The 13830-nt window shown below is 40.0% G+C and overlaps 1 protein-coding gene across 2 annotated transcripts in view; it reads right to left on the bottom strand.

Annotated features, from left to right (window-relative positions):
* Positions 1-13185, bottom strand: part of PDE7A (phosphodiesterase 7A) — a 106702-nt gene extending 93517 nt beyond the window's left edge. For both annotated transcript variants that reach the window (XM_032470044.1, XM_032470045.1), the window contains exon 1: positions 11629-13185. In XM_032470044.1, coding sequence (XP_032325935.1) covers positions 11629-11766 — 138 coding nt within the window. In that variant the 5' untranslated portion in view covers positions 11767-13185. The remainder of the gene's footprint in view (positions 1-11628) is intronic.
* Between the last annotated feature and the right edge of the window lie 645 nt (positions 13186-13830).

Genomic DNA, 13830 nt, shown 5'->3' with positions numbered 1-13830 from the left:
ATTATAGGACATTCTAGAGAAGGCAAAACTATGGACAGTATAAAGATCAGTGGTTGTTGGGGACTGGGGAGATAAAGATAATTATGTGGAGCACAGAGGATTTTTAGGGCAGTACAAGTTCCCTGTATGATAGTATAATAATGGATACATGTCATTATACATTTGTCCAAGCTCACGGACTGTACAATACCAAGAGTGACCCCTAATGTATAGTTTGGAATTTGCATGATTATGATATACTAATGTAGGTTCATCAATTGTAACAAATGTACCACTTTGGTGGGGGGATGTTGACAATGGGGGAGGCTGTGTTATGTGTGGGGACAGGAGATACAGGAGAAATCTCTGTACATTCCTCTTAATTTTACTGTGAACATAAAATTGCTCTTAAAAAACAGTCTTTTTTAAAAATTTGCTTTCTAGAATAACGTCATTGTTTTTCTTTAAAAAATAGGTTCACTATTAAGAATTCAAGCAAAAAGTAAAATGAACTAAAAACAAAAATTCCACCATCCACCCTTCCATACATAAATGACTAGAGTGAGAGCTCTTTGTAAATCAAGCATATTCTTTTAGTCACTAAAATTCTTTTATTCACTGAAGTGGAAGAAAAAGGTTTATTCCTAAATTTTAAAATATAGGTAAAATATGTTTCTTTATGAAAGGTTTTTCCTGCTAAGCTGCACATTAATCACATTTTAACAAATTAAATGGTCCAACAGGCCCAATACACTTTCAGTAATAGTTTTGCTTTATCTCTGACCATATTTTAAATAGAAGTAATTTAGACATTTTAAAAATTGAGTGTTTTTTCTCTAACTTATCCAAATAATCACTGGTGTAGAAGAATCCTGCTCAAAGGAATAATGTTCAGTCAAGAAAGACTGCAACTTAAGGAAATCCTAAAGATCAATCCTTTTGTAAGAAAGTCAGAGTATAGTGAGAAAAGCAACAGATTAAAAGTTGGAAGAACCAAGTTTAAAACTCTAACTTCTCCACTTTCTGTGTAATCTCGGAGAAAACACTCGATCTTTCTGAGTCTTAACTATCAAATCTTTAAAATGTTGAAGATGAATTAAATTACTGATAGGGTCCCTTTCAAGCATTAATACTCTGATTCCATTCTCAAAGAAGATCTAGAGTAATTAAGTATGGAGACCAGGGATTAGGAGCAATCAAAAACCTGATAAAAACTGATATATAAGGTACTATTTCTGCATACCTTGGAAAAACAGTAAAATACAGCAATAAGGTAATAATAAGGTAGAATACAATAAACAGTGGTCTACAAGCAGGGTCATGAATACATACCCTGGGGAGCACACAGGCCTGGAGAGTTTCAGAGGAACTGATTTCTAGGTTCTCAATTTTCATATGTACAATTTTCTAGAACCATTCTGCTGACACACGTCAGTTTTCATCTACCTCCTCTCCCCGTCTGCTGTAGATAACTCTCAACACTTCCTGAAACTTACTGTGGAGCTGGGGTCTAACGACAGCTGAAGAGCCAAAAAAAGAGTTTAAAATATTTATGCTGAGAAAATTAACTGCTCTCCAGACTGGGTATCTGGAGGGGAAAAAAAATCTTTTTTTCAAGTCAAGAGGTCACTAATTCTTACTTTCATGAAAATGTAAGGAGAATCAAATTCAGCTGCTACATAAGAAAGCATTAAAAATATTTTTGATTATGGATTACTTTGCTGTCAGCTCAAAAGAATGAGTGATAATGTTAAAATAAATGGCACTTTTTATTACCATCTACTACACTTGTGAATGAGACTTCTCAATTCTTTCACTATTAAAGTAAAACTAGAAGAGAATGTAGAACCCCATCTTCTAATACTATTTATAAATGGACAAAATATAAATATTTATAATTTAAAGTAAATAAAATGCATTTCCAATAGAATTTTACTATTTAATATTTACTAAATTTTATAACTCATATGTGCTGTTTTAATTGCATACTGGCTATCGTATTGATAACTCAATCCGAAATAAACGTGACATAGCCTTACATCACAGGAAATTTTAAATGTTTTAAGTTATAATGGTTTTTGCATAGAACTATGAAGAATTGGGTGACACTGCTAAAATAAAGCACTTTATATTCCCATCTACTAAATTTGTGAGTGAATTTACTTTTGTTATAGGTAAATATGATAGACTGATAAAATACTTTCAAGTATTAAAGAATACATTAGGATAAGAACATGTAGAGACAGTTAAACAGAAATGGGTTCAAAAAGACAAATAAGGAATGTTAAAATTCTGACTGAGCTTGTTCACATTTTATTATAATGGATGATGGGGGATATCAAAGTGTTAAAATTCCCCTGGATATATTTAAATCTGTGATTTAAGTAATATACCAAAATTTACATCATTTACAAATACTGAAACTTAAGACGAAAAATTCTAGATGTGTAAGAAGGTATATATAGTTTTTTCCCCAAGTTTTTTGAAGGGATATATGAAAAAAAAAGTCTGAAAACCCTTGTAGTTGAAGTCAGAATATATCACCACCCTCCCCCAACCCTCCACACACATGCAGGAGAGAAGAAAAACAAAACCTGCCTCCTCTTCCTTTTGTATTTTTTGTTACTAGCTTCACGATTTACCTGGTTTCCCAAATTAAGAAGGTGGAAATTGGGGTGGGGGGTATTTTTGTTTTTGTTTTGTTTTAACCTCTCAAATCAAATCAGGAACTTGGACCCAACTCCTGACTTTTCTGTCTCTGTTCCTTCCACCACTGCCATTGTTTAAGATCTCTTAAAGGGCTGTCGTCTTTAAAACAGAAACTATACTTAAATTTACTTTCCAACATCTCCCAAGGAAACTGCTTCATAATTATCAGAGCTATACAAAAATACCTGTCATGCATATGACTGAGTTACCCAAATAATTAGAGAATCATGAAGTTGGAAGGAACTAGAAGAGTCAAAATCCTTGACAATATCCTTGTCCAAGTATCTTTTGTGAATTTACAATCTCATGAGGCAGCCTACTTCCTCTCTGGGCATCTCTGTCAGAGATCTGGGCCAAAATACAGCTTGTTTGACTTTTTCTAGGATTACTGCAGTTAAAAAGAAGATCCACGTTAAAAGAACACTGGTAAAATTACACAAAATTCTAAACAAAAAGTTAAAAATTACTTATACTTTCACCACCCAGAATTAGCTTCAGTTAGCATTTTGGGATACATCTGGCTTCTTTTTCCTTCTGCAAGCATGTATGGTGTGTGGATATGTATATATTCTGTGATTTACTTTTAAACAAAATTGAGATAAAAATCAGTAGATATCCAGAGGTTTTTTGGTTTGTTCTTTTACTCAATGTTGTTTAAGGAATTCTTCATGCAATTAAATATTCTTCAAATTCTTCAAAGTATTTTAGTGGGTACATAATTCAGAAACATTAAGAAATACTAAAATTTCTTTAGCCGTTTGTAAACCATTTATATTAGGTATACTTTAAATTCTTCAAAGCATTTTAGTGGCCACACATTATAAAACTAAATGCTATATATTCAAAATAAGAAATACTATAATATGTTTAACCATCTGTAAATTATTTATCTTAAATTTTTCAGTGATAAATACATGTTGAATATCCTTAAGATTAATCTTTATCTACATTTCCAGTTATTTGCTCAGCATAGAGCCCCAAAAGTAAATTATCAGGCAAAAGTATTCGTTTCCTAAGTATTAATTTTTTTATTCAATTGCCAAATTACTTTTCAGAAAACTTACAACAATTTAGACCCTACTAGCAGTGCGTAAGTATGCTCTTCAGGCACTTCTGTAACCTTACTTGTTAAAAATTTATCTGAGAGCAAAAATCAGTATCATTCTTTTTAACACGCACTTCTTTTATTACTAGACTGGTTAAACACAAGATCTCCCTTTCTATTTCTATTGTTTTTACCTAGTGGTCCTTATCTACCCCGAGGTAACATCCTTCTCCCATGCAGTGAGAGGAAGAGAACACACCGGCTTTAGGGTCAGAATGACCCAGAGTTACTCCACTCCCTACTTGGGTTACCTCGGACAAGTAACAACTTTAAATTTGCATCTCCTCCCGTATATTAGCGACTGACCCCACAGCAGGAACAGGGTATAGCAACTGAGAACGTACAGCCAAACAAAACCTAAATTAACCCTCTTCCCCTTCCTCTCCTTCTCATGGCAATCCTTCAAATATTCAAAGCAATGCTCTATCATCTTTCCTCAACACTCCCCCTACCCTCCATTCTTCACACCTCCTGGCCCAAATCGTGAATCTTTTATTCTCCAAACTGAATGTCTCCAATGTCTTCAGTCACAGATCAAACAATATGGCTTCAAATTACCTCACCACCCTGGTCACTGTCTTTAGGGTACGATTTAGCTTAATCATGTCCTCCTAGAATGTGGCATCTAGAACAAAATACTCCAGATAGGATTTGAAAAGACCAGAGTGAAGGCTATCACCTCAACTAATCACCTCAAATCATCAAATTTGTTTTCTTTATCTAGATCCATGAGCCAACAAAATCTATAATCCATAAACCTAAAAGCCTAACTATATTCCACTCACCTTCTCCAGTGAGGCAGGCCAGTCTGAAAGTAAGGGTGTGGAATGTGACAGGCTCTTCTCCAAGATCTTGCCCGATGCCTCAGGCAAGCGATTTAATGTCTCTAAGCTCAATTGACTTACTCTCTGGTAAAAATGGGAGCACTATCAATTATCTCATAAAGTAAAGGTTAAAAACATCAACTACAGTATCTGGCAGGTAGGAGGTACTCAAAAGTGGAAACAATTATAATTAATACTGAAGCAAAACTACTGATCTTTATTCAGCACTGTTTGCCAAGTACTTTACACGGTCCTGAACTAGAGCTGGTCTACTCAAAACTCCAAGAAACAGAGTAGGCTTTACAGAAATTTAATTATTCAACTAACAATTTATTTTCTTTCCCAAATTATGCCCTGCCTTTGTCCTCTCCTTCTCCTTCTAGCCATCATCTTCAGAAAATGAAGAGCCATCTCTACCAGCAGGTGGAGGTATGGAGCAGTAGTCCAAAATTCCTGCTCAAAATTGTACCGTATATCACAGGGAATATTCAATTTCTTATAGTAACATGTAATGGAAAAGAATCTGAAGAGAAAATACGTATGTATGTAGAACTGAATCACTCTGCTGTACACCTGAAACTAACACTGTAAATCAATCACACTTCAATGAAAAAATTGTTTTTAATTATTAGCAGGAGATACCCTTCTGTCAACCACAAGATCCCTTCAGAAGGTTTCCCGCCAGCAGGCAAAATGAAGCCCAACCCGCAAACTGAGAAGGCTCACCTCCAAATGCAATTTCTGTTCCTTTCCTCAGACACTGATCACATGAGCACTTACACCTGAATGCAACCATGCAAAAGTATCATTTATTTGTGAATAAACTGCTGAAAGGCACATTTGGCAACTGTGTACAAACTTAACAAAGTCTATGCTACTTCCAGGCAAGAACAGGCCACTTAAATGTGAAAGAGAATAAACACTCAATTTTCTCTCAATTCAAATTAATCATAAAACATGAGCATTCTGTAACCAGAATAAAAAAGTTCTGATCTGTTCTTAAGTTAGAAGATTAAAAGTTAATTGTTGAAGTTTTCTGGAGTGGCCAGAGGGAATATAAGAATGTCCAGGTCTGAAAAGATCTTTAGTCGAGACTTCTAACAAAATTATAGAAATTTTACATAAACACAAATAAATGTGATACACACACAGTCTTTAGTACAGAAAAATAAAAATTAAATTTCTTAAGAGGATCTGCATGCAATAAGGGATCTTTATCATCTGAATTTCCTAGGTGTCTTTATGACTATTAATGATCCCAGACAAAAACTTTGAGTTAAACTAAGCTTTGTCCACTTCCCTTTCTTCAGCTCTCCTCTTCCCAAACTTGTCTCTGTACCATCCCCAGTAAAAAAGACAATTCTCTAAAACTGCTTGGATCCTTTTGAAAAGAAAGGAAAAAGGGAATGGAGGGAGTGAGGGAGGGAAAGGGAAACGAAGAACTGAAATTCACACTGTTAGTATTAGCAGAAGTCTCATGAAATCGCCTTAGAGAGAATGGATGGTACCAACCTCTCCCTCTTTCCAACCAAAGTGAGCTCCCTAATCTTCCTAACTCCTGTAAAGAGCTTAATATTTTACCTCTTGGAGGACCTTTGTGTTTAAAAAAGAATTTTTGAGTAGACAGTATGTACAACTGACGGAATTCTAGGCACAGCAACAAAGCAGCAAAATCTGGGCATAGGTCTAAAACTTCTCAGATCACATGCCACGGGCTAATGCATTCCTGATGACAGCTTATAAACCAGTAATTTGAACATCTACTCCTCAGTCAGAACTACAGCCCAAATACGCTATAAATTTACATTAATATTATGTTTGAGCATATATTTGAAGTATAGTATAAATACGTACTTGTTCAGAGGTAAAAGCCGAAACATGGCAGTACTGCATTTAAACCAAAGAATGAAGCATTTCTGAAAACAGAAAAGATGAAACTAAGGTCCCAAGAAAACAAGAGTCTTGGGAGTGGGCAGGGAGGACGGTCTCGGGAACAGGCCCACTCCGGTCCACAACTGTTCACACCACCCGCTGTACTGGCTTTGGCACCCAGGTTTGTGAAGAGGCGACTACTAGAGCAACAACATTTGGAATAATGCACACTTACAAGCTGATGTTAGATCGCTGATGTTAGGTATAAAGAGCCCTCATAAGCAAGCACAGGATATGCAAATGAAGTGTCACAAAAGAGGAAACACAAACGCACAAAAAACACTTCAGAAAGTGATCACTCTTGTTTACTGTCAAGTGAAAACAAACTCAGTGTATCACAGCACATCTATGAAAGTAGTAAAACATTTATATAAATGTTTATAAAATATTTATAAAATCTTTATTTACATAGTATTTATTCTGATTTAATACTGTAAGAATGGTGATGAAAGTTACGATCATTCATCTTGGTACTGTAAAAGAACAGAAAATTCTAGAAAGTCAAAAGTTACTTCTTGACCCAATCTAGGGATTCCACTCTAAAGGCCTCATCAGATTTGCATGAAGGTATTCAATACAGTTTTTGCAGACAACAGCAAGAATCTGAAAGGAGCTCTAATGTTCAGCACCTGGAGCATGTGCTACTGACAGGTCAACATGATATCACTACTAGTGACCATTAAGTACAACCATACACCTGCTCTGCCAGTACAGTACCCACCAGCCATATGCAGCTATTCAAATAAAACTGAATTTAAAATTCCTCAGTCAAAACTAGCCACATTTCAAGTGCTCACTTAGCTGCACAGGACTAGTGACTATTATGTCAGACACTGCGGAGAACATTTCCATCATCACAGAAAGTTCTATCGACAGGGTTGATCTACATGGCTACCTGCGCCATCCTCTCTCCGTCTCCCACTACATGCACCCATTTACCTAGAAACATCTATTTAACCTCAGGCCTTGGCCTAAGGTTCAACTACTACGTGAGACTTTCCCTGATTTACCCAGGAAATTTAGGTACACCTTCTCGCAGTCTCATTACACCTTGGTAACTCCAATAAAAATTATCACATGTAATCATACCATTCCCCCCACCACAATCCTGTAAGCTTCCTGAAGGGGGAACCAACTTGTATCCAAGGGGCCTTGAACTGTTCTGGCACATACAGGACCTTAATAGTTTGTCACATACTAAGAACACTGCTAAAGACAACAGACATGTACGCTACAACCACAGTTAAAAATGTTTATGTATAAGGAAAGCAACCCACCAAAGAAACACTTGGTTAGGTTGGCAGGCTCACAAGTGATTTTTTTTTACATTTTCTCAGAACCTAATAGAAGGAGCCTCATTCACAGAAGGTGTTCAGTAAATATTTGTGGAATAGTTTCTGAATTAAAAAAAAAAAAAGACACCAAGAATGAACTCTAATGTAAACTATGGACTCTGGGTGATAATGATGTGTCAACACAGGTTCAGCAATTGTAACAAATGTACTGCTCAGGTTGGGGATTCTGATGATGGGGAAGGTTACGCATGTACGGGGTCAGGGGGTATATGGGAAATCTCTGCACATTCTACTCAGTGGTGCTGTGAACCTATAACTGCTCTAAAAAAATTAAATCTATTTAGAAAAAATATATATAGATGCTAAATTAGAAATCAAATTTAGTTCGTTATTAAAAGCATATGTTTACATGTTAGATTCCAACATTTGTTCAATAAAAATGTATATCATACATTTATGATAAATCTTAAAAATTAAACCTCAAATTTCTAACCCAGATAAGATTTGTTTCCAGTGTAGAGGAAATCCGACTGAAATAATCCCAGGTGCACTACTTTGTTGTGCCATCCATACACTAACTCAACTTCCACGCTTAATTAGCACCTATCTATGCAAAGCACTGTGTGTGAACAAGATAAGTTCTGCTCTCACAATGTTTTCTTCCAAATAAGAACTGTATTCTGCAAGATAAATGTTTCAACTCAGTAATCAACAATAGATACCCCCAAATGGCAAAAACACTCTTCTTTTATTATCCTCATTTTAAAAATAATTTTAAAAATTCATATTAACCATTTGAGAAAGTAGTACATAACTTGGTTTAAAACAAAAAAATGAATGCCTCATTTACTTGGCATCCTTGAGAAAGCTGGTGTTCCACATAAATGAATTTTCCAGATAACTGATGCTTGTCCATTTAAGCACCAACACTTAAACTGACCTGGAGATCTTTTTCTTTTTTTTAGTATAAATCTTTTAACTGTTAAAAAACAGACTCTATTAAACATTATTTTGACTAATGTCAAAAACATTACTGTGTTGTACTCAAGCCCCTAAACTGTATGTCTTTTTGAAAGCTGCCAGCTTTGAAGAGTGTTTCTTTTGATCCCAGGCTTTTGGTGTATCAGCTGTCAACTTTTGCTGCTATCAGTATGAACCTGACTCTAGCAGTCTCCCATCCCCCTTCAAATTTACTGCTACTTGGAAAACAAGTTTGTCAGACTTTTGCCTAAAACATACAGGCTCTGAGAGGATCTCCAAATCTATTTTGGTTGCTCAGAGTCTTCTGCTTATTTCCTGAATCTGCTAAAGTCTGCAGTTACAAATTCCAAACCAAGTTTTGGAGAAATGAGTTACTGCTGAACCTCAGTGAAAGTCCTTACCTTATTTCCTATCTTAAGCCAATGCTCAGTCAAAGATGACTTCATTACCTATTCACTCACTCAACAAATACATATTAAGTACCTACTATGAACTGGGCTCCAATATTATGATGAAATAAAAAACTGAAAAGATTGCTAGTTTTGAACACACTTTAAAATAGAAAGACTCTAATAAAAATAACTGTTCTACTTCGTGCTTAAAGAAAAAAAGAAAGAAAAAGAAAAATGAGGTTTTTTTAAGTCTTTTAAATGAAACTAGAAGACCACCTAAACTATTTATAATTCCTGTAGATTTAGACTTAGGAACTGATAATTCAAGGGCAAAGAAAGCTTTTGATTTAACCAAATATTTATTTTACAGAGCTCTGAATAAGTTTCCAAGATTTTCTACCTCTTTTTTGTCTATTACAAATTTCCATTTGGCCCTAAAGAAATCACTAGCAACATGTATGTCAGTACTAAATGATAAGCAAAGTCTTGATAATGATAAATATACCCATTCAGCATCATGGTAAGTTTACCATCATTTTAATGCTGAGTATCACTGATTTGAAAAGAAGTGTTAATTTAGGAAAATTCCTGCTCAAATTTTCAGAAGTTCCTATATACTTCACTCTGGGATACAAAAAAATTTTTTTTAAGTTTTAAGAGTTAGTAAACTATGGTGTGACTCTACAATATTTGCTTTATCTGCTACAATCTTATTTTTTAAATTCCATTACCCATTTAAATTTAAGACTAGGAAATAAGTCAAGAAGGAGTGGGGCTTAAAATTGGTCTCTGTGGATTAATTAAGACATCAGGTAAAACCCCTGGCATCAGCCTTACTTGTTCTAATTCCCTTGGAATCTCCCAACTCATTCATTTTCTCCTCGGGGAGCACAAGTAACCTTATTCATGTTTTATAATTTTACAAATGACTAGCGATTGCCTTTAATATTGAGAAAGAGCCAGAAATGGGTATTAGTCATGTGCTGCTGATATGAGAAAGTAAAATAACATTGAGAAATGAAAAAAGTTACTACCATTAAAAACCTTTTCAGCAGTGCATTAGTATCTCTTCAACATTAATTCTGGAACCTGAAAATGCTTTAAGCAGTACTATAAAGACAGATCACTGACCTAACTTTCAAAATAACTATGCAGTATTATTTTTAAATGCCACTTAATATTATAATAATGTTTACAAGTTGGCTCTGACCTTATTAGCATACCACCTTGTCCTGTGAAAGAAGTCTGATTTTAAATAAAAACAACTCAGAGAAACCCAAATACAGGCTTTTGCTCTCTCTCTACAATGTAGGCGAAGCAGCAAATGACAAATACTTACTGGACACACCTGTTATAAGAAAAATCTCTACCAGGTGCCATCTACACCAGCATTTAAAAAAAAAACAAACAGATCGGGCTCAAGATATTTACAATATTATTGGAGAGAAGAAATATACTCCCATAAAAATGCTAATATTAATCAACAGGAAAAATAAATACATTTGATATTAAAAGGGATCATGAACATGTAACGTTCTGGCAGCAGAAATGGAGGGCACTCAGTTCAAATGCAAACAAAACAAAATTCTTTTCGCCTATTTTAAATCTGGCAATCAACATCAGCCAGAGCTAAGGCGCTGGGCCAACAGCATCACCACAGAAAAAAACTCGAAATTCTCAGGAGCAACTGGTATTGGACCATTCAAAACAAAGTCTTCCTGTGAGTGCTCCATCAGTAGTTTTTCTCTTAAAATCTGTTTATCAAATTAAAAACAAAACTGATTCCTGGCTATCAACTTTACGGAAACCGAAGCTTCAAGGAAGCATTCTCGATACTTGATTCTTTGATACCACTCAGGGTCCATCCACACAATCGAAGGAGTCGGGGACAAGAGCAACCGAGAACTGGCCTATTGTTCGGAGAACCGCAGGACCAACCGAGCACCACGGGGCGCGCGGGAGCTGGGGAAGGCGAGGCTCGAACCCCGCACGGGTGTGCGTGCGTGTGTGCATGCGGGGGGCGGGGGAGACAGGTGTGCCCAGGACCACAACTGAGGAAAAGAGGCCCAACTTCTAGACTGAGACGTCGAGAAACGGAGGAAGACAAAGTCATTCCTGAATCTTAAGCCGCTGAGCACGGAGAGGGGCGGGCCTGAGGAGAGTCTTAAGGACTCCCAGAACCCACCCGTGTCTGGGCTTGGGGAGGCCGGGGGTCTGAAGGTGTACCGCCCCAACGGTAAAAGAAAAGGCTCTCAAACCGAGGGGCCAGCCTAGAAATCGCCAAACAATGGGCAATGCTGGGTCTGGGGTGAAAGGCGGGGGTGGGGGGTGTTGTCGAGGAGCTGAAGCGCGGCGGGAGGGAAACAAAAGAGAAAAGCCCCCAAGTGTGGGTCCCCGGAGGCGGCGTTTACCTGTGAGAGCTGCCGGGGATTGGGGCAGCCGAAGAGCGCGGAGCTGGAGCTGAAGCTGATGGCTCCTCGGCGGCTGAGGACGTGCTGGGGGACCGGCCTGTCCAGGGGCAGCACCGGCAGCTGGTAACATACTTCCATTGAATAAGCCCGCCCTGCCCCCGCGCGGCGCCCGCCCTGCCGCGGCCGCCGGCCCCTGCGTTGGTAAGGGGCCGCGGCTCGGGGGCGCCAGGCCGAGGCGGGGGCAGGGCGGGCGAGCGGCGACCCCGGGCCGGGAAGCCGCGCTCACGCCTCCCCCAACCCAACACTCCGGTCGGGCAGCCGGCGGGAAGGCGCTGCGGCGGCCGCCGCGACAGTTACGAGGACCACCGCGCGCCCGGCTTCGGGGTGCAAGCGGGGGCAGCACAGGCAAAGTAAGAGGGGGGAGTCGGGCGCCCCAAGACTCTTCGGCCGAGAGGAGAGGATCCGGGAGGAGCGGAACAAGGACAGAGTAAAGCGGTGCAAGAAAAAACGCTGGAGGCACGGCGAGACCCAAAGCACGCGGGGCTCGGGTGCAGCCACCAGCTCCGGCCGCCGCCGCCGCGGTCCTGCCCCTCCCCTCCCCCGGAGCCTGACTTCACTCCGCCGCCGGCGCGAGCCCGGCGTAATTCACACTTTGCAGCCGCGGACCCTGCGCCAACCACGGCCGCCGCCACCGTGACGTCACGACGCCGCGCCGCAGGCCCCGCGCCTCGCGCCGCCGCAGCGCCCAGGGAGACCCGCTAGCGGCCAAGGGGTCGAGTCGCTCTCCTCCTGTGCGGCACCCTGGAGCTCTGTCACCGTCTCCTCCCGCCAACTCTGTCCTCCTTCCCTTCCAATCCTCATCTTGCTGCACCCCCAGCTCTCCACCTCTCTGCCCCCGACCCGAGGCGCGTGCGCATGAGGCCCCACCGTTTGGGGACATTCCCCTTATCGCTAAACTCTGGCTTTGCGGCGCGCGGAGGGAGGGTGGTGGGGTCAGCCTACGCGAGAGGCGCGATTCCGGCCTTTCCACCCCGGAAACCCGAAGCACTCGGCCCACTCGCAGCGCTTAGCCCTGACCGCGGGGTCACCGCTGTGTTTCCCTCCTTGAATTCCCATTCTTGGGCTTCGCTCGGAACCGCTGCGGCAGTGACGTCAGCGGGCCGCGCGGGCACCGTCTTTCCCGCTACGTCACTGCCAGCCCCTTGGCGGGGTCGGGCTCCGGCGCTCCCCTGACAGGTGCGGGCCCCGGGGCTGTCCCACGCAGAGGGGCTAAGAGCGGGGCCAAGAATGCGGGCTTGAGGAGGGGGCGAGGGGTTGGAGGGAAAACACCGAGCCTGAGAAAGAAGAAGTGAGAGTATGCTCTGGAAAAAATGAGAAAGAAAGGATGAAAATGAGAAGACAAAGAGGGGAAGGAGACTGCATGCCCTTTTACCAAAAATGATTTGTTTTCTTGGCTTTCATTTCTACAAGACAGGGAAAAGTAAAGAACTCTTGACCTGGTTTGTAAACTGGATATGTAATTTGCAGGTTCATTTGTCACATTTCTCCTGAAACTGTCAAAAGCTTTTCAGCTGCAACCCTTTGTTTCAAATGCATCCCAGCCTCTGGGACGTCAGCCTGAACAAGCTTTCCCCTGCTGGCGAAATTGCTGATCTGGCTCTGGTCTCCAGGTACCTACCCTTCTTCCACTTATGTGTTAGGACCAGCCACTGGCAAGGTGACAGGTCCTGGAGTGTTCTGCATAGCCAGTATCGGATGAGATCAGGTATCATGTGTTCATGATCCCTTAAATCAACGGAAGTCTGCAAGACCTTTTATCATCTTTCCACGGTACCTATTTCTTTTATATCACTTAAAACTTTCTATCTCCTCCTGGGTATTTTTCTACTTGTTTGCTCCCTACTATTAAAAGAATATAACTTGCACTGTGATTTCATGGATTTTTGTCTTCACCAGATGGTAAGCTCGCCTTTAGTGCCAGTGAACCAACCCATCTCTGAAACCCTAATTGCTACCACAACATCTAGTAGATGTAACAAGCATCCTCTGTATGCTTGGGATTAAGCTGAGCACTTTCTCCTATTTACCTCTGACAGTTTCTAAGGTAACAGTTTCTAAATGGAAACTAGGGTCAGGGAAACATGATGTAATAGAAAAGAACAAATCTGACTCCATATTAGATCTGTTCTTCGGCTTTAACCC

Source organism: Camelus ferus, chromosome 29 (genome assembly GCF_009834535.1).
Source record: "Camelus ferus isolate YT-003-E chromosome 29, BCGSAC_Cfer_1.0, whole genome shotgun sequence".
NCBI lineage: Eukaryota > Metazoa > Chordata > Mammalia > Artiodactyla > Camelidae > Camelus > Camelus ferus.
Note: the sequence above shows the minus strand (reverse complement) of the source record. Positions and strands in the feature narration are given on the sequence as shown.